General features: G+C 37.5%; 1 protein-coding gene across 1 annotated transcript; it reads left to right on the forward strand.

Moving 5' to 3' along the window:
- The first annotated feature begins 553 nt into the window (after positions 1 to 553).
- On the forward strand, positions 554 to 8,025 carry LOC116411715 (acrosin-like). The gene is made up of 5 exons (XM_031904527.1): positions 554 to 5,072; positions 6,137 to 6,329; positions 6,454 to 6,725; positions 6,941 to 7,086; positions 7,271 to 8,025. Exons 1-5 carry the CDS (start codon positions 4,988 to 4,990, stop codon positions 7,733 to 7,735), a joined length of 1,161 nt encoding a protein of 386 aa, XP_031760387.1. The 5' UTR covers positions 554 to 4,987; the 3' UTR covers positions 7,736 to 8,025.
- Positions 8,026 to 22,348: the final 14,323 nt, after the last annotated feature.

The raw sequence follows: 22,348 nt of genomic DNA on the forward strand, positions 1-22,348 counted from the left end.
ACTGTTTTATTATTACAGAGAAAAGGGAATCATTTAACCATTAAATAAACCCAATAGGGCTGTTCTGCCCCAATAAGGGGTAATTATATCTTAGTTGGGATCAAGTACAGGTACTGTTTTATTATTACAGAGAAAAGGGAACCATTTAACCATTAAATAAACCCAATAGGGCTGTTCTGCCCCCAATAAGGGGTAATTATATCTTAGTTGGTATCAAGTACAAGGTACTGTTTTATTATTACAGATAAAAAGGAAATGATTCTAAAGAATTAGAATTATTTGCCTATAATGGAGTCCATGGGAGATAACGGATTAGGTGATTGCCATGGTCGCTAACACATACTAGGCCCAGCAATCTGAGGTCCCATATGGTGTACAAAATAACAAATATGGGGATGTTGTGCTCACCACTAAATTTTAAACATTAAGTGGGGGTGAATTGAAGCTGTGACCACAAAATTCATATAAACAGCAACAAGAGATTCTCTGCACTCACCCATTATCAATATATATAGGACATTAACCCATTCTGTGCATTAAGCTACCCAGGAATGCCCTTCCCTTAAAAAAAAACAGGGATTGTTTGTCCCTATGTTGCAATATACTTCAAGCTACCCAACATATTACAATGTGTGTACTTAATGCACTGCCAACTGAAAAATAGAGATATAATAGGCCTGAATGTAAGTTCTATCACCAGCTATACCCTTTCTGAGGGATTGTACCTCTGTCCATCAAAAGATTCATAGCCTCTTTTCTAGCAAAGCAAAGTGTGTGATCGTTCCATTAGCAGTTATTTTATCAAGAAAGAATAATACCTTTTGGTCTTTTTAAAATTGGAACATATTTTGCACTGACGATTACCAGAACAGTATGTTCAATGTATTCATTATATTAGTTTCATACATAACACATAATAAGTCCTTTCACATATGTTCCACTGTTACATTTCCAATAATTTCTCAGCAATCATATAGCTGTAGCCTATAAATCAGCTGGTTTTAACAAATAAAACTGGTCAGGAACTTGAAGCTTCCATATTCAGCCGATTCATGGTAACAGGGCTTAATAACAAGACACAACAGACAGTAAAAAAGCCAAAAAGATTCCCTAATGGTTTACATGTTGTAATCTTCATGAATAACAATTGCATAGTCTCAGAAAAGCCGAAAAACAGAACACTTGAAAATAGTGTTCACTGCGCTAAAAAAAATTGAATTTCCTTTTTTAAAGGGTAAGTAAACTGTTAAAATAAGTAAATGTAAAATTGATGGGAGTGCTATTCTAAGCACATTTGCAATTTAAATAAATTATCTCTTTTAAATCCAAACTATTTAGGGAATATTTGCAGTTAATGAATACATTTTGTTACAACAGCCCACCTGCTTGTCAGTTTCCAACTGTAATACAAGGAACTTTTCAGAAGAAAGAAAAAGGGGTGCCCTCAGGGCTGGATTTTAAAGTGGTGTGCCCCAAGGCTCATCCCTCCTAACATGCTTGGACTGGGGGAGGTGGGGCCCACTGGAAAACCCAGGCATGTGACCACAACGATTGTACCCTTCCCCCCCCCCGTTTAAGGGCACACCACCTGCCCCCCAATCACTATGACTCCTAGCATACATAATTACTCTTAACTGCAGGTTATCGCCCCTGCATTCTGCCCCCTAGCACTCCACTGATGCACCAGCAAAACACCACTGAGTTGGCCTATAGAGCCCACTGGGTTTTCCCCCGGTTCCCATGTGGGCCAGTCACGTAATCATGGTAACTGCCTGGTTGTGATTATATGTGTGATTATGAGAGTACTATTTTTCACCTGCGGCAATTCCTGTTCACTTTAGTACAAAGGTACTTTAGGGCTCTTTGTTGTCCGTGTTGGAGGCAACATTTAATGTGCCATTACCTTAACAGTCAAGAAAGTGTTGAGCAAATTGGCACAGTATCAAAGCAGATAAAAAACAAATGCTTAAATACAAATATAACAGAACTAAATTTCACTGCAAGATTTATAAATTAGTAAAGTAAATCAGTTAAAAATCTGAATACTTTAAATAATCTTAAATTACAATAATAATAATAATAATAATAATACAATGCATTTTAGTGTCCTGTGAGCAGGTGAAAACCAAACTGTTTTTGGCACTGAGCTCTAACACCCTGCCGAATTGTGAATGTTAGATTTACACTGTATTTTACCTTGGCCAAAAAGCTCTATTTGGGTCTCTTCTGAACCCGACGCTTTCCTTTGAGTGAGTGAATTCTGGCACCCCCATCCCCATACATGCCAATCTGATGCGGTTATTGATAAGAGTATGAAAGAAACTTTTCCCAGACAGCATCAGGAGGGTTTAATATAGACCCCACTTCCTGATAATTAGAGCATCAGTGTCCTCTGGGACATCCAAGCACTTGGATATTGTTTTGTGCCATTTTCCTTATATACATATGTATAACTTTATCTCTAACTTTGTAATTCTAACACAAAAAAAAACCAGAGACCCCCTAAATGAGACATTCCTCAAAAAGATTGCACCACCATCCCACCATAAGGTCAGAAACAAGAATTATGTGCTAAACAAAAACATGTCATTTATATTAATCATCAATATAAATTTAAAAAAACAGACTTCATACACATTAACTATTGCAAGTGCAGTGCAATTTGGGAAGCAATTGGCATCTTTTTTACCCACAGTGCAGTGTTTTTTTCCCTAGAAAATGCGCAAGTGTAGCGTGAATGCGTGCATACGTGACGCAGCGTACATACGCATTCACAGAGCACTTACGAATCCCCAGCTTGATCGCGTTCCACCAGAAGTCCACGGGTGATCGACTGGTGGACCGCGATCGATGTATTGGCCACCCCTGATGTAAGGGAACTTTTATATAATTGTAGTTCCTATATTATAATGTTTTAGTTTATAAATTTTTTTACATTTTATTTTCACAGGAAACACATGCTACTTTAAAGCTACAAAGTAGCAGTAGCAAGAAGCAGATATGTGTTTCCATGGATCCGGCATTTATTGCAATGTCATCACATTAGCGTTATCATCTTGTGCAGCTTGATTTGTACAAATCATTTCTGTTAAAGCTTCAGGCTGACGAGACCATGAAACTTCAACACTTGATACTGTAATGTGTGAATCTGACTGCCATCGGCAGCAGTTTAATCAATGCTTAGAGATAAAATATCAGCTACAACTCACAAATATTTGTATATTATATTAATCCTATGCTCCCGACATTGATATGCGTTGTCATGGTTACAGCTTCCATTATAATGGCATCAGTTAAGCTCCATCATCTTGTACAGTTTGCCTTGTACAAATCATTTCTAAGTCATCAAGGTGACAAGACAGAACATGAAGCTTATGTATTTTCTTTATATTTCATCAAATTTTTGAATCTGATAGTGGCAGTACATATCCATTATACAGAAAATGAATGTGTACTGTTGATTTTGTAGTCAAAGCTGTGGGCATATCCTTATTTGACTTGAAGAAATGTAATAAACCGCAAATGCAAAATAAAAATTGAAATTCATATTTTGTAAAGTAATATTGTTTATTAGACACTGTGAATTTGAATTACCCATAGCTCACTATGAAGGTAAAGATAACGTAACCTTCAGTAGCAAAGATAATGTTTTTGTCAGAAAGTTTGATTACATACACTGCACACTGGTGCAAACTATAAAAGTCGCAATCTTTCGTCTGCTGGTGGTTACTAAACATTTTTCATGTTCACTAAAGATATGTTAAATTGTCCAAAGGAAAATTTGTTCACGCAAAGTCATACATTTTAGCACTGCAAATCTTTTTTTTCCTTTTTGACTGTTTTATATTTCCCTGTAAAGCTTTTGTCTATGATATTGATGTATCTTAGTAAGTTTTTTTTATATAAATATCATATCTATATATTACTCTAGCTTTATTAGTGCTGTAAGCAGCTTTTATGGGTTGCCATGGATACAGCTTGCATTGTGATGTCATCACTGTAGCTCTGTTACTGTGTGCAGCTTGCTTTGTATAAATCATTTCTGTTAAGTCATCAACGTGACAAGACAGAACATGAAGCTTTTAGCTATTTTCTTTATATTCTTTATATTTTCTTTATTTCATCTATTTCCTGAATGTGAGAGTGCCATCGGTGGAAGTAAGTAATAATTTAAAGCACAAGATAAACAAATATAGGAAACAAATGTAACTGCTATTTTTAAAATATCAGGGTATTAGAATCAGTGATAAGTTTCATACCCATATAAAGTCCAAGGCAATTTTAATATCCCAATATTAGTATATACAGTATGTATAATGATAATAAGTATGAAGCAGATTTAATTCTTTGAGAAAAAGATTTATAACGTGAAAACTCGCGGATGAGATTCAATTTGAGATGCAATTCAATTCAGAAAAACGTATCTCAACGTTAATCACTTATAATCTTGATTCAAGTCTATAGGAAAAAACTGGAACTGAATTAGGAAAAATGTTTTTTCTCTTGAAATCTCATCCGTGAATTTTCACGTGACAAACCATGCGATAACTTTTTCTCATTAAATTGAATGTGGCCCAATATACAGATAATATTGTTAATTTTCAGACCTGATCTCAATACTTCACATTTAGAGCTTTATTTTACCACATACAATCCATTTGTTCACACAAAGGCAAACATTTTAGCACTGCAAAGCTTTTTTACTTTTTTACATTCCCCTGTAAAGCTTTTGACTATTATGTTGATATATCTTAGGAAATTTTTTAGATAAACGTCAAATCTATATATTACTTTAACTTTATTGGTGCTATAACCAGCCATTATGGGTTGCCATGGATACAACTTGCTTTGTGATGTCATCACTTTAGCAATAGAGTTGCCTTGTTTACAGTTTGCATTGTGATGTCATCACTGTAGCTCTGTTCCTGTGTGCAGCTTGCTTTGTAAAAATCATTTCTGTTAAGTCATCAACGTGACAAGACAGAACATGAAGCTTTTAGCTATTTTCTTTATATTCTTTATATTTTCTTTATTTAATCTATTTCCTGAATGTGAGAGTGCCATCGGTGGCAGTAAGTAATAATTTAAAGCACAAGATAAACAAATATAGAAAACAAATGTAACTGCTATTTTTAAAATATCAGGGCATTAGAAGTCAGTGATAAGTTTCATACCCAAATAAAGCCCAAGGCAATTCTAATATCCCAATATTAGTATATACAGTATGTATAACGATAGTAAGTATGGAGCAGATTTAATTCAGTGAGAAAAAGATTTATAACGTGAAAACTCGTGGATGAGATTCAATTTGAGATGCAATTCAATTCAGAAAAATGTATCTCAAGGTTTATCACTTGAAATCTTGATTCAAGTCTATAGGAAAAAACTGGAATTGGATTATGAGAAATGTTTTTTCTTGTGAAATCTCGTCCGTGAATTTTCACATGACAAACCATGTGATAACTTTTTCTCATTAAATTGAATGTGGGCCAATATACAGATAATAATTGTTAATTTTAAGACCTGATCTCAATACTTCACATTTAGGGGCTGATTTACTAAGACACGAATTCCAACCGAATTGGAAAAATTCCGATTGGAAAACGAACATTTTGCGACTTTTTCGTATTTTTTGTGATTTTTTCGGCGACTTTACGACTTTTCAGAAATTATCGCGACTTTTTCGTTACCAATACGATTTGCGCGAAAAAACGCGAGTTTTTCGTAGGCATTCTGAAAGTTGCGCAAAATCTGGCGATTTTTTCGTAGCGTTAAAACTTGCACGAAAAGTCGCGATTTTTTTCGTAGCGTTAAAACTTGCGTGAAACATCGCGCCTTTTAAGTTTTAACGCTACGGAAAAGGCGTGACTTTTCGTGCAAGTTTTAACGCTACGAAAAAATCGCCAGATTTTGCGCAACTTTCGGAATGGCTACGAAAAACTCGCGTTTTTTTGCTCAAATCGTATTGGTAACGAAAAAGTCGCGACAATTTTCCGAAAAAATCGCAAAATACCGATCATTACGAAAAAAACGCAATCGGACAAATTCGGCCCGTTCGTGGGTTAGTAAATGTGCCCCTTAGAGCTTTATTTTACCACATACAATCCATTTTCTAATGTTTCCTTGTCTCCAACAGTTTGCGGAAACCGACCTTTATTTAATAAGGGCTCCCGGATTGTTGGAGGACAAAATTCCCCACCTGGGAAGTGGCCATGGATGGTGAGCATACAGAGCCCCACTGGGAAAGAATTCTCACATCTTTGCGGAGGAAGCGTCTTGAATGAAATTTGGGTTCTGACAGCAGCGCACTGTTTTAAGCATCTGCAAAGGTAAGTGCTCAGTGTTCCTATACCAACTCCACTTGCCTTCATTAGTTTTTATTTAACGTTACTTTGATCCTCGTTGTTTGTACATTTGTCAATACCATAACTGGATGTTCTCTTGATATTTCAGGAAAGAAGAAACTAAATCTTGGAGGCTCGTATTTGGAGCAAACAACTTAAAAGTTCTAGAATCATCAGTTCAAATCCGAAAAATAAAAGAAGTCATACAGCCCAAAGCCTATAATCCAACGACTGAGGCAAATGACATTACTCTGTTGCGGTTAGACAAGCCTATTGTGTTTACAGACTATGTACAACCGGCTTGTTTCCCAACAGAGTTTGCTAATGTCGAGAAGAAGACCGACTGTTACATTGCAGGATGGGGAGTTCTGGATGAAGAATGTAAGTTCTGCAGTTTCTTATTTCTTTACCTTTCATGGGTTGTTCCCAGACTCATGAATGACCTGGTTACATTTACCTATTAACTTCAATAAACTTCATATAATGACCCCATATTAATAACCATATCTATAATTTACTTAATTCTATAGTAACTAATGGGGAAGGATTGATGGAGAAAGCCATTGGCTAACAAGTCTGTCTTTTTTCCTCCTTAGCTGGAGAACCATCAGAAATTTTGCAAGAAGCCCGTGTGCATCAAATAGATTCCAAGAAATGTAACTCCAAAGACTGGTATGATGGCGCCATAGGGGAATACAACCTATGTGCAGGTCATGAGAAAGGAGGCATCGACAGCTGCCAGGTACTTGAGATCTTCTTTTATGCATTCAAAATAAATTTACTCTTAAGTACGTGTAACGGTCACTTTAGTGTTTCCAATACATGTATTATACATATCAGCACTTTCCTAAAACACAATTACCTGTACTGGTTGCAAATATATTTACTCTTTATGTTTGTTTCAATAATGTTTCTTTTTCTTGTAGGGAGACAGCGGAGGACCTTTGATGTGCAAAACGCAGAAATCAAGAACCTACGCTGTAGTTGGAATCACAAGCTGGGGATCAGGCTGTGCAAGAGGCAAAAAGCCAGGTGTTTACACTTCCACCAAATACTTTATTAAGTGGATCGCTAGCAAAGTTGAGACAGATGAGAAAGAGAAACCGAAAATCAGGAAGAAACGTTCTTTGTTGAAAAACATCATTCTTCCTAATGGACAACTTCCTGATGCTGAGACTGAAGAGCTAACCCAGACCCAAACCCAAGGAACTGAAACAAATCCTGTGCGACCAACTGCACAAATACAAGAGTTTCAGTATGGCAGAGAAAAAGGGACGCAAGTTCAGTCTGGACCAATAGAAGGAAAGCTTAAACCTGAAATAGCAGTGCAAGTACCAACAGAAAACATTCTGAAAAGAATTATGAGTTGGTTACTTACGGACATGCGATAGACACTAAATAGATTCCCAAACCGTCAGACTCTACACAATATTTTCTACGAACTATACACAGTGAAGCCCCAATTTTACATCAGCGGATTTTATGTTTTCTGGGATTCATGCCGTATTTATGAGGTCCCATACAGGCAATCTGCTTTCGTTCATGCCTGTATTTTACGTTTCCCCGGAATTTACGGCATTTCGTTGCAGTCCCCACGTAGACATAAACTCTGGGTTCTACTGTGCTGGACCCCTAGACAGGATAGGAAGAATTTCTATGGTGTGCAAATAGTGTGCACCGTATGGACTATTTTATATAATATTTATATTATTTTCATATATATTTTTATATTAAATTTGTATAGAAATATATTTTTATACATATATATATTAATATAATATACATTGTATTTTTGTAAAAAAATAAATACATTTGTAATAAAATGCAAACCCTAATTGTTGGTCTGGATTTTAATTTGCTCTATTTTATTGCATGGGTTTTGTTTAACAGGCAGCCAACCAGGTCTGTTTCTTTTATGCAGCCTTAGAATTGTGACATACACATGGTGTAGTTGAAAATAATTAAATATATATTTATAATAAAATATATATTTATATATATACAGTGGAGGAAATAATTATTTGACCCCTCACTGATTTTGTAAGTTTGTCCAATGACAAAGAAATGAAAAGTCTTAGAACAGTATCATTTCAATGGTAGGTTTATTTTAACAGTGGCAGATAGCACATCAAAAGGAAAATCGAAAAAATAACTTTAAATAAAAGATAGCAACTGATTTGCATTTCATTGAGTGAAATAAGTTTTTGAACCCCTACCAACCATTAAGAGTTCTGGCTCCCAAAGAGTGGTTAGACACTTCTACTCAATTAGTCAACCTCATTAAGGACACCTGTCTTAACTAGTCACCTGTATAAAAGACACCTGTCCACAGAATCAATCAATCAAGCAGACTCCAAACTCTCCAACATGGGAAAGACCAAAGAGCTGTCCAAGGATGTCAGAGACAAAATTGTAGACCTGCACAAGGCTGGAATGGGCTACAAAACCATTAGCAAGAAGCTGGGAGAGAAGGTGACAACTGTTGGTGCGATTGTTCGAAAATGGAAGGAGCACAAAATGACCATCAATCGACCTCGCTCTGGGGCTCCACGCAAGATCTCACCTCGTGGGGTGTCAATGATTCTGAGAAAGGTGAAAAAGCATCCTAGAACTACACGGGAGGAGTTAGTTAATGACCTCAAATTAGCAGGGACCACAGTCACCAAGAAAACCATTGGAAACACATTACACCGCAATGGATTAAAATCCTGCAGGGCTCGCAAGGTCCCCCTGCTCAAGAAGGCACATGTGCAGGCCCGTCTGAAGTTTGCCAATGAACACCTGAATGATTCTGTGAGTGACTGGGAGAAGGTGCTATGGTCTGATGAGACCAAAATAGAGCTCTTTGGCATTAACTCAACTCGCTGTGTTTGGAGGAAGAAAAATGCTGCCTATGACCCCCAAAACACCGTCCCCACCGTCAAGTATGGGGGTGGAAACATTTTGCTTTGGGGGTGTTTTTCTGCTACGGGCACAGGACAACTTATTCGCATTAATGGGAAAATGGACGGAGCCATGTATCGTGAAATCCTGAACGACAACCTCCTTCCCTCTGCCAGGAAACTGAAAATGGGTCGTGGATGGGTGTTCCAGCACGACAATGACCCAAAACATACAGCAAAGGCAACAAAGGAGTGGCTCAAGAAGAAGCACATTAAGGTCATGGAGTGGCCTAGTCAGTCTCCGGACCTTAATCCAATAGAAAACCTATGGAGGGAGCTCAAGCTCAGAGTTGCACAGAGACAGCCTCGAAACCTTAGGGATTTAGAGATGATCTGCAAAGAGGAGTGGGACCAACATTCCTCCTAAAATGTGCGCAAACTTGGTCATCAATTACAAGAAACGTTTGACCTCTGTGCTTGCAAACAAGGGTTTTTCCACTAAGTATTAAGTCTTTTTTTGTTAGAGGGTTCAAAAACTTATTTCACTCAATGAAATGCAAATCAGTTGCTATCTTTTATTTAAAGTTATTTTTTCGATTTTCCTTTTGATGTGCTATCTGCCACTGTTAAAATAAACCTACCATTGAAATTATACTGTTCTGAGACTTTTCATTTCTTTGTCATTGGAAAAACTTACAAAATCAGTGAGGGGTCAAATAATTATTTCCGCCACTGTATATATTTTAAGAGAACCATGCCACTTGCTGGGGACATTTGAAGGGAGCAGAACAGGGTCGGACTGGGGGTGCAGGGCCCACCTGGGTCTGCCGACCCAGGGGCCCTCCCTATCCCCCCACAGGGGCCCCACTCGACGTCCTCCCTGAGCGTGCCTAAATTTATCGCATCAGGGGAGGAACATCATAGGCCAGGGGAGTGCTGGCAAGAGTCGGGTCCCACCGGGTTTTTTCCCGGTGTCCCAGTCCAACCCTGGAGCAGAGTACAGAGCCCAGTAGAACAGGGGGCCTAGTGGGAACCCAAACTGCCACATACACTAATTACTTTTCCCCTCAGTTTCTGAGATAGCAGGAAAATGTGAAGCCTTTTAGTTTATAGATGAGATTGTTTTATAGCCCAATTAAATGTAGATAGGAACACCTTACACTTATATAGAGGAAAAGTATTCTGCAGGGTGTATGCAGGATCAAAGGAACAAATATAAAGAAATTGATTTGTGGAATGTTACCACCAAGTGATCCATAATTGCACCACTCACTCTAATAGGTCAGATTTATGATAATCAATAAATTAAATAAAACTTAACTTTTAATACTACATCTAAAATAAAGTATGTCTAAAAGAGAGAAAAAAAACTAAAAACAAAAGAGGCAAGATAGGGCACTAATCACTATCACCCATAAACATAGTGTACCAGGAGGCCGGGCTGAAACCCTTAATGCACCCACATTCACCTTTCACACCAATTACTATATCAAAAGGAGGAGGTATCATGTGTTAATCAGATTGCTATTTCTTCCAAACACATCTCTCCTATTACTATAGTGTGCTTGTAATGTTCTGTGCAGATTGTATCCCTGAGACCCTGGGATCACACACCCTTTAACACCCGCCTCCCATGTATATGTAAATGAAAAATGTGGTTCACAACGCTGTCTAACTACCCACAGCAACCAGTGCTTTATTACTGAAAGTTATGTTTTATCGGAAAAAAATTTAATAAAAATAAATAAATAAATAAAAGTCTTAGAGGTTACAAGGAGTTCAATAACCTGTATAATAATACCCAGCATTTGGCCTTGTACCTTTACATGCTCATCAAACTGCCCTGTGCTTCTAATGGGTCATTTAAAAACGCATTGCAGTGTGCAAAGTGCAATTCTGGGACACAAATTTGAACGCAATTTGCCAAGTTGCTCACCCCAAAATTTGTAATTTTCCCCCAGAGTTTCTGAAGCAATGTGCCAAATTGCACCTGCCTCTACTGACGCAATGCAAAAATGCAATTGTGAATGAGAATTTGGTGCATCTTCTGAGTGGAATGGTGCCCCTCCCAGTGTGTAGCATAAAGCAGCATTAGCATGCATTTCTTTAGGCACCCTAATTACAGGGTTCTGAGCCTAAATAGGCACTCTTGGGTACTATTCATCAGCGAAAACTGAGCGAGCGCATTGGTGCAACAATATTAATGAATTTTTATTGTTAGTGCAACAATAAAATATAAATCCTAATGTACCATATGTTGTAAAATATAATTGTATTACAGGTCCCTATGGATTATTATGACCATATAACGGCACAGGGTCCCATGTTGACTGCTTTTATGTATTTCAAACAATCTCAAGACTCAATTTTATTATGTTCTTGCATTTAAGGAAATGTTTCTATAAATGCCATATGTATATATGACTCCAGGTTTATTGGTGCCATAAAACTGTTGTGTAATTGGCAATCCAGCAATGTGTATTCACAGTTACAGTTTTCATTGTGATATCATCAGTTTAGCATTAATCATCTAGTGCGGCTTTTTTTCACTTAATTATCTCATCTTATGCAGCTTGTCTTGTACAAATCATTTCAGTCTGACAAGAAGCGACATGAAGCAGTTTTCTTGCTATATATATATATTGCTATTATATTCTATATTATTTATATTTCATCCAATATGTGAATCTGAGAGTGCCACCAGTGGCAGTATCCGTGATGTGGGATAAAGCTTCAATAGTTAAATAGATACAGTGGCTTGCAAAAGTATTCGGCCCCCTTGAACTTTTCCACATTTTGTCACATTACAGCCACAAACATGAATCAATTTTATTGGAATTCCACGTGAAAGACCAATACAAAGTGGTGTACACGTAAGAAGTGGAACGAAAATCATACATGATTCCAAACATTTTTTACAAATAAATAACTGCAGAGTGGGGTGTGCGTAATTATTCAGCCCCCTTTGGTCTGAGTACAGTCAGTTGCCCATAGACATTGCCTGATGAGTGCTAATGACTAAATAGAGTGCACCTTTGTGTAATCTAATGTCAGTACAAATACAGCTGCTCTGTGATGGCCTCAGAGGTTGTCTAAGAGAATATTGGGAGCAACAAAACCATGAAGTCCAAAGAACACACCAGACAGGTCAGGGATAAAGTTATTGAGAAATTTAAAGCAGGCTTAGGCTACAAAAAGATTTCCAAAACCTTGAACATCCCATGGAGCACTGTTCAAGCGATCATTCAGAAATGGAAGGAGTATGGCACAACTGTAAACCTACCAAGACAAGGCCGTCCACCTAAACTCACAGGCCGAACAAGGAGAGCGCTGATCAGAAATGCAGCCAAGAGGCCCATGGTGACTCTGAGGGAACTGCAGAGATCTACAGCTCAGGTGGGGGAATCTGTCCATAGGACAACTATTAGTCGTGCACTGCACAAAGTTGGCCTTTATGGAAGAGTGGCAAGAAGAAAGCCATTGTTAACAGAAAACCATAAGAAGTCCCATTTGCAGTTTGCCACAAGCCATGTGGGGGACACAGCAAACATGTGGAAGAAGGTGCTCTGGTCAGATGAGACCAAAATGGAACTTTTTGGCCAAAATGCAAAACGCTATGTGTGGCGGAAAACTAACACTGCACATCCCTCTGAACACACCATCCCCACTGTCAAATATGGTGGGGCAGCATCATGCTCTGGGGGGGCTTCTCTTCAGCAGGGACAGGGAAGCTGGTCAGAGTTGATGGGAAGATGGATGGAGCCAAATACAGGGCAATCTTGGAAGAAAACCTCTTGGAGTCTGCAAAAGACTTGAGACTGGGGCGGAGGTTCACCTTCCAGCAGGACAACGACCCTAAACATAAAGCCAGGGCAACAATGGAATGGTTTAAAACAAAACATATCCATGTGTTAGAATGGCCCAGTCACAGTCCAGATCTAAATCCAATGGAGAATCTGTGGCAAGATCTGAAAACTGCTGTTCACAAACGCTGTCCATCTAATCTGACTGAGCTGGAGCTGTTTGGCAAAGAAGAATGGGCAAGGATTTCAGTCTCTAGATGTGCAAAGCTGGTAGAGACATACCCTAAAAGCCTGGCAGCTGGAATTGCAGTAAAAGGGGGTTCTACAAAGTATTGACTCAGGGGGCTGAATAATTACGCACACCCCACTTTGCAGTTATTTATTTGTAAAAAATGTTTGGAATCATGTATGATTTTCGTTCCACTTCTCACGTGTACACCATTTTGTATTGGTCTTTCACGTGGAATTCCAATAAAATTGATTCTTGTTTGTGGCTGTAATGTGACAAAATGTGGAAAAGTTCAAGGGGGCCGAATACTTTTGCAAGCCACTGTAGATAGATAAATTATATATATAGTGAGAAAGCGGGAAAGATCTTAAAGCACAAAAGCAACAAACATTTATAGGGACAAATGTATCATCAAATGGAAAATATAATTGTATTAGAGGGCCCAATGAATTTCTTTGTTCATATAAAGGCACAAGATTTCACATTGAGTGCTTAAACATTTAAGTCATCAAAATGACAAGACAAGACAGAAAATGAATCTTTTACCGATTTTTTTAATATTCTCTATATTTTATCTAATTTTTGAATCTGAAAGTGCCATCGGCGGCAGTAAGTATCAGTGATATGGGAATGGAATGTATAGTGTTTGTAAGAGTAAATACAGTACCTGAATTTGTAATATATTAGCATATTTGAATTCATTGAGGAGTTTAATTAACCCTTATAAACCCCAAAGTAATTCTAATATCATTATTTAGCATTGCATGTTTGTATTATTTCACATATTGTCCATTTTCTAATGTTTCCTTGTCTCTACTTTCCCCACTGGGAAAGAATTCTCACATCTTTGCGGAGGAAGCGTCTTGAATGAAATTTGGGTTCTGACAGCAGCGCATTGTTTAAAGCATCTGCAACAAACATTTATAGGGACAAATATACCATCAACTGGAAAATATAATTGTATTAGAGGGCCCCATGAATTTCTTTGTTCATATAAAGGCACAAGATTTTACATTGAGTGCTTAAACATTTAAGTCATCTAGGTGACAAGACAGAAAATGAATCTTTTACCATTTTTTTAAAATATACTTTATATTTTATCTTATTTTTGAATCTGAAAGTGCCATTGGCGGCAGTATTAGGGATATGGGAAAGGAATGGATAGTGTTTTTTTATAGTAAATACGGTAGCTGAAATTATCATATTAAAATTCACTGAGAAGTTTCGTTAACCCATATAAACCCCAAAGTAATTCTGATATCATCATATTTTGAAGTACAGATTATAAATATTATTTAGTTTTTAAATGTTTCTTACTAATTTCATACAACCATATTTCATATTTAGCATTGCATGTTTATATTATTTCCCATATGGTACATTTTGTAATGTTTCCTTGTCTCTAACAGTTTGCGGAAACCGACCTTTATTTAATAAGGGCTCCTGGATTGTTGGAGGACAAAATTCCCCACCTGGGAAGTGGCCATGGATGGTGAGCATACAGAGCCCCGTTGGGAAAGAATTCTCACATCTTTGCGGAGGAAGCGTCTTGAATGAAATTTGGGTTCTGACAGCAGCGCATTGTTTTAAGCATCTGCAAAGGTAAGTGCTCAGTGTTCCTATATCAACTCCACTTGCCTTCATTTGTTATTATTGATACTTTGATCCTCCTTTGCTTCTGTACCTTTGTCAATACAATGGCTGGAAGAAACAAATTCCTGGAGGCTCGTATTTGGAGCAAACAATTTAAAAGTTCTAGAATCATCAGTGCAAATCCGAAGAATAAAAGAAGTCGTAGAGCCCAAAGCCTATAATCCAACGACTGAGGCAAATGACATTACTCTGTTGCGGTTAGACAAGCCTATTGTGTTTACAGACTATGTACAACCGGCTTGTTTCCCAACAGAGTTTGCTAATGTCGAGAGGAAGACGACTGTTACATTGCAGGATGGGGAGTTCTGGATGAAGAATGTAAGTTTCTTATTTTTTTACCTTTCATGGGTTGAACTCAGACTTATGAATGACCTGGTTACATTTACCTACTAACTTCAATAAATTTCATATAATGACCCCATATTAATAAGTATATTTTAAGAATTTACCTACTTCCAATGTAACTACAAATTAGGAATATTATTAAGTTTTTATACGTTTCTAACTAATTTCATACAAGTATATTTCATATTTAGAATTGCATTTTTCCACATTTTGTCCATTTTATAATGTTTCCTTGTCTCCAACAGTTTGTGGAAACCGACCTTTATTTAATATGGGCTCCTGGATTGTTGGAGGACAAAATTCCCCACCTGGGAAGTGGCCATGGATGGTGAGCATACAGAGCCCCACTGGGAAAGAATTCTCACATCTTTGCGGAGGAAGTGTCTTAAATGAAATTTGGGTTCTGACAGCAGCGCATTGTTTTAAGCATCTGCAAAGGTAAGTGCTCAGTGTTCCTATACCAACTCCACTTGCCTTCATTTGTTATTATTAATACTTTGATCCTCCTTTGCTTCTGTACCTTTGTCAATACAATGGCTGGAAGAAACAAATTCCTGGAGGCTCGTATTTGGAGCAAACAATTTAAAAGTTCTTGAATCATCAGTTCAAATCCGAAGAATAAAAGAAGTCGTACAGCCCAAAGCCTATAATCCAATGACTGAGGCAAATGACATTACTCTGTTGCGGTTAGACAAGCCTATTGTGTTTACAGACTATGTACAACCGGCTTGTTTCCCAACAGAGTTTGCTAATGTCGAGAAAAAGACGACTGTTACATTGCAGGATGGGGAGTTCTGGATGAAGAATGTAAGTTTCTTATTTTTTTACCTTTCATGGGTTGAACCCAGACTTATGAATGACCTGGTTACATTTACCTACAAACTTCATATAATCACCTCATATTAATAAGCTTATTTTAATAATTTACCTACTTCCAATGTAACTAATGGGGAGAGATAGATGGATTGATGGAGCGAGCCATTGGCTAACAAGTCTGTCTTTTTTCCCCCCTTAGCTGAAGAACCATCAGAACTTCTGCAAGAAGCCCGTGTGCATCAAACTGATTCCAAAAAATGTAATTCCAAAGACTGGTATGATGGCGCCATAGGGGAATACAACCTGTGTGCAGGCCATGAGAAAGGAGGCATCAGTAAGTATCAGTTATATGGGAAAGGAACGGATAGTGTTTTTAATAGCAAATACAGTAGCTGAAATCGTAATATATTAGCATATTAGAATTCACTGAGATGTTTTGTTAACCCATATAAACCCCAAGTAATTCTATCATCATATTTTGAAGTACAGATTATAAATATTATTTAGTTTTTAAATGTTTCTAACTAATTTCATAGAACCATATTTCATATTTAGCATTGCATTTTTAAAATTATTTCACATATGGTACATTTTGTAATGTTTCCTTGTCTCTAACAGTTTGTGGAAACCGACCTTTATTTAATAAGGGCTCCCGGATTGTTGGAGGACAAAATTCCCCACCTGGGAAGTGGCCATGGATGGTGAGCATACAGAGCCCCGTTGGGAAAGAATTCTCACGTCTTTGCGGAGGAAGCGTCTTAAATGAATTTGGGTTCTGACAGCAGCGCATTGTTTTAAGAATCTGCAAACGAAAGTGCTCAGTGTTCCTATACCAACTCCACTTGCCTTCATTAGTTTTCATTTAACGGTACTTTGATCCTCCTTTGCTTATGTACATTTGTCAATACCATGACTGGATGTTCTCTTGATATTTCAGGAAGGAAGAAACTAATTCCTTGAGGCTCGTATTTGGAGCAAACAACTTAAAAGTTCTAGAATCATCAGTGCAAATGCGAAGAATAAAAGAAGTCGTACAGCCAAAAGCCTATAATCCAACGACTGAGGCAAATGACATTACTCTGTTGCGGTTAGACAAGCTTATTGTGTTTACAGACTATGTACAACCGGCTTGTTTCCCAACAGAGTTTGCTAATGTCGAGAAAAAGACCGACTGTTACATTGCAGGATGGGGAGTTCTGGATGAAGAATTTAAGTTCTGCACTTTCTTATTTCTTTATCTTTCATGTTTTGATCCCAGACTCAGGAATGACCTGGTTACATTTACCTACTAACTTCAATAAACTTTAATAATGATCTCATATTAATAAGCATATTTTTATAATTTACCTACTTCCAATCTAACTAATGGGGAGAGATAGATGGATTGATGGAGCGAGCCATTGGCTAACAAGTCTGTCTTTTTTCCTCCTTAGCTGGAGAACCATCAGAACTTCTGCAAGAAGCCCGTGTGCATCAAATAGATTCCAAAAAATGTAACTCCAAAGACTGGTATGATGGCGCCATAGGGGAATACAACCTATGTGCAGGCCATGAGAAAGGAGGCATCGACAGCTGCCAGGTACTTGAGATCTTCTTTTATGCATTCAAAATAGATTTGCATGTAAACATTTACTTGTTACATTTGCTTTAGTGTTTCCAATACATGTATTATACATATCAGCACTTTCCTAAAACAGGATTACCTGTACTGGTTGCAAATATATTTACTCTTTATGTTTGTTTCAATAATGTTTCTTTTTCTTGTAGGGAGACAGCGGAGGACCTTTGATGTGCAAAACGCAGAAATCAAGAACCTACGCTGTAGTTGGAATCATAAGCTGGGGATCAGGCTGTGCAAGAGGCAAAAAGCCAGGTGTTTACACTTCCACCAAATACTTTATTAAGTGGATCGCTAGCAAAGTTGAGACAGATGAGAAAGAGAAACCGAAAATCAGGAAGAAACGATTCATTGTTGAAAAACATCATTCTTCCCAATGGAAAACTTCCTGATGCTGAGAGTGAAGAGCTAACCCAGACCCAAACCCAAGGAACTGAAACAAATCCTGTGCGACCAACTGCACAAATACAAGAGTTTCAGTATGGCAGAGAAAAAGGGACGCACGTTCAGTCTGGACCAATAGAAGGAAAGCTTAAACCAGAAATAGCAGTGCAAGTACCAACAGAAAACATTCTGAAAAGAATTATGAGTTGGTTACTTACGGACATGCGATAGACACTAAATAGATGTTATAGTGTGAGCGCCCTTTTCCAAACCGTCAGACCCTGCCCAATATTTTCTACGAACTATACATAGTAGAGCCGCAATTTTACTAACCCTGATTTTATGTTTTCTGGGATTCATGCCGTATTTATGAGGTCCCACACAGGCAATCTGCTTTCGTTCATGTCTGTATTTTATGCTTTCCCAGAATTTACACTGTTTTGATGCAGTCCCCATGCAGACATAAACTCTGGGTTCTAATATGCTGGACCCCTAGATAGGTCATACACTGAAGTAGCACCAAGTGTATGAGTTTAGTTTGAATATGTTTATATTTTTATATTTATTTTTTCTATAAAAATTTAAGTCATCTAGGTGACAAGACAAGACAGAAAATGAATCTTTTACCATTTTTTTAAATATACTTTATATTTTATCTTATTTTTGAATCTGAAAGTGCCATTGGCGGCAGTATTAGTGATATGGGAAAGGAATGGATAGTGTTTCTTTTATAGTAAATACGGTAGCTGAAATTTTAATATATTTGCATATTAGAATTTACTGAGAAGTTTCGTTAACCCATATAAACCCCAAGTAATTCTAATATCATCATATTTTGAAGTACAGATTATAAATATTATTTAGTTTTTAAATGTTTCTAACTAATTTCATACAACCATATTTCATATTTAGCATTGCATGTTTATATTATTTAACATATGGTACATTTTGTAATGTTTCCTTGTCTCTAACAGTTTGCGTAAACCGACCTTTATATAATAAGGGCTCCCGGATTGTTGGAGGACAAAATTCCCCACCTGGGAAGTGGCCATGGATGGTGAGCATACAGAGCCCCACTGGGAAAGAATTCTCACATCTTTGCGGAGGAAGCGTCTTGAATGAAATTTGGGTTCTGACAGCAGCGCATTGTTTTAAGCATCTGGAAAGGTAAGTGCTCAGTGTTCCTATACCAACTCCACTTGCCTTCATTAGTTTTTATTTAACGGTACTTTGATCCTCCTTTGCTTATGTACATTTGTCAATACCATGACTGGATGTTCTCTTGATATTTCAGGAAGCAAAAAACGAATTCCTGGAGGCTCGTATTTGGAGCAAACAACTTAAAAGTTCTAGAATCATCAGTGCAAATCCGAAGAATAAAAGAAGTCGTACAGCCCAAAGCCTATAATTCAATGACTGAGGCAAATGACATTACTCTGTTGCGGTTAGACAAGCCTATTGCGTTTACAGACTATGTACAACCGGCTTGTTTCCCAACAGAGTTTGCTAATGTCGAGAAAAAGACCGACTATTACATTGCAGGATGGGGAGTTCTGGATGAAGAATTTAAGTTCTGCACTTTCTTATTTCTTTATCTTTCATGGTTTGATCCCAGACTCAGGAATGACCTGGTTACATTTACCTACTAACTTCAATAAACTTCAATAATGACCTCATATTAATAAGCATATTTTTATAATTTACCTACTTCCAATGTAACTAATGGGGAGAGATAGATGGATTGATGGAGCGAGCCATTGGCTAACAAGTCTGTCTTTTTTCCTCCTTAGCTGGAGAACCATCAGAACTTCTGCAAGAAGCCCGTGTGCATCAAATAGATTCCAAAAAATGTAACTCCAAAGACTGGTATGATGGCGCCATAGGGGAATACAACCTATGTGCAGGCCATGAGAAAGGAGGCATCGACAGCTGCCAGGTACTTGAGATCTTCTTTTATGCATTCAAAATAGATTTGCATGTAAACATTTACTTGTTACATTTGCTTTAGTGTTTCCAATACATGTATTATACATATCAGCACTTTCCTAAAACAGGATTACCTGTACTGGTTGCAAATATATTTACTCTTTATGTTTGTTTCAATAATGTTTCTTTTTCTTGTAGGGAGACAGCGGAGGACCTTTGATGTGCAAAACGCAGAAATCAAGAACCTACGCTGTAGTTGGAATCATAAGCTGGGGATCAGGCTGTGCAAGAGGCAAAAAGCCAGGTGTTTACACTTCCACCAAATACTTTATTAAGTGGATCGCTAGCAAAGTTGAGACAGATGAGAAAGAGAAACCGAAAATCAGGAAGAAACGATTCATTGTTGAAAAACATCATTCTTCCCAATGGAAAACTTCCTGATGCTGAGACTGTAGGACTAACCCAGACCCAAACCCAAGGAACTGAAACAAATCCTGTGCGACCAACTGCACAAATACAAGAGTTTCAGTATGGCAGAGAAAAAGGGACGCAAGTTCAGTCTGGACCAATAGAAGGAAAGCTTAAACCAGAAATAGCAGTGCAAGTACCAACAGAAAACATTCTGAAAAGAATTATGAGTTGGTTACTTACGGACATGCGATAGACACTAAATAGATGTTATAGTGTGAGCGCCCTTTTCCAAACTGTCAGACCCTGCCCAATATTTTCTACGAACTATACATAGTAGAGCCGCAATTTTACTAACCCTGATTTTATGTTTTCTGGGATTCATGCCGTATTTATGAGGTCCCACACAGGCAATCTGCTTTTGTTCATGTCTGTATTTTATGTTTTCCCAGAATTTACACTGTTTTGATGCTGTCCCCATGCAGACATAAACTCTGGGTTCTAATATGCTGGACCCCTAGACAGGTCATACACTGAAGTAGCACCAAGTGTATGAGTTTAGTTTGAATATGTTTATATTTTTATATTTATTTTTTCTAGATATATATTTTTGAGATATATAATATTTGTATTATGTTCATGTTTATCTTTGTAATTATTTTTCTAGATATATATTTTAATATATATTTTTTATATATATTTGTATTATTTTCATATTTATTTTTATATTTAATTTGTCTAGCTATATATTTTTAGATATATTTGTTATTTATATTTATTATTTTCATATTTATTTTTTCAAAAGGAACTGTTTTTGGTCCTTTGAGTTTTAATTTGTTTATTAATAACCTTGAGTTGGGAATTTTTGTTGCTGATGATACTAAACTGTGCAAAGCTACACATTACATGCAGGGTGCTGCTGCTTTGCGGAGAGATTTGACTAAATTTATGAACTGGATCCCTGGTAAGGCCTCACCTTGAGTATGCAGTGCAGTTCTGGGCTTCAGTCCTTAAGAAGGATATTAATGAGCTGGAGAGAGTGCAGAGACTGCAACTAAACTGGTAAAGGGGATGGAAGGGTTAAACTTGTGTAAGTACATTAGAGGGGATTATAGGCAGTTGGGGGATGTTCTTTTTTCCCATAAAAACAATCAGCGCACCAGAGGTCACCCCTTTAGATTAGAGGAAAGGAGCTTCCATTTGAAGCAGCGTAGGGGGTTCCTCACGGTGAGGGCAGTGAGGTTGGGGAATGCCCTTCCTAGTGATGTGGTAATGGCAGATTCTGTTAATGCCTTTAAGAGGGGCCTGGATGAGTTCTTGATCAATCAGAATATCCAAGGCTATTGTGATACTAATATCTACAGTTAGTACTAGTGGTTGTATTTATAGTTTATGTATGTGAGTGTATAGATTGGTAGGTGTGGGTTAGGTGTGCTGGGTTTACTTGGATGGGTTGAACTTGATGGACTCTGGTCTTTTTTCAACCCTATGTAACTATACTATACTATATATATATATATATATATCACACGCACATATACACTGTGGGTCATTTGAAGAGGTTGAACTTGATAGAGGGTAGTCTTTTGTTAAACCGAAAGCTATGTAACCTTGTTATGTGTTCAATATAATGCAAAGGTATACTGACCCCACCATGGAATTATTGCAATTTCAATGTTAACCTTCACTGTATGTTACAGTTTAGATGTATTAGCAGTTATTCATATTTATTCACCATAAGCAGTCACCTATAAATAGACACCTTCATGTTCATTTGTGACATGACATGATCCCTGCATTTGCTCTGGATTCTCTGGCACTTGTACATTAGGTTTTGGGGTTCTGTACCAGCCCAAGGCAAATACAGGCCTTTAGCGGGGAAGACCTGTGCCCCCAAAGAAGCCCTCAGTAGCCCCCAAAGAAGCTGATTCACTGCACAT

This window comes from Xenopus tropicalis, chromosome 6 (genome assembly GCF_000004195.4).
Source record: "Xenopus tropicalis strain Nigerian chromosome 6, UCB_Xtro_10.0, whole genome shotgun sequence".
NCBI lineage: Eukaryota > Metazoa > Chordata > Amphibia > Anura > Pipidae > Xenopus > Xenopus tropicalis.

Excerpts from the sequence above, each read along its gene's own strand:
- LOC116411715 (XM_031904527.1), top strand. The coding sequence starts at position 4,988 with ATGAAGCTTTTAGCTATTTTCTTTATATTCTTTATATTTTCTTTATTT. Across the intron at positions 6,330-6,453 it reads TGTTTTAAGCATCTGCAAAG|GAAAGAAGAAACTAAATCTT; the intron begins GTAAGTGCTCAG and ends TTGATATTTCAG. Across the intron at positions 7,087-7,270 it reads GAGGCATCGACAGCTGCCAG|GGAGACAGCGGAGGACCTTT; the intron begins GTACTTGAGATC and ends TTTTTCTTGTAG.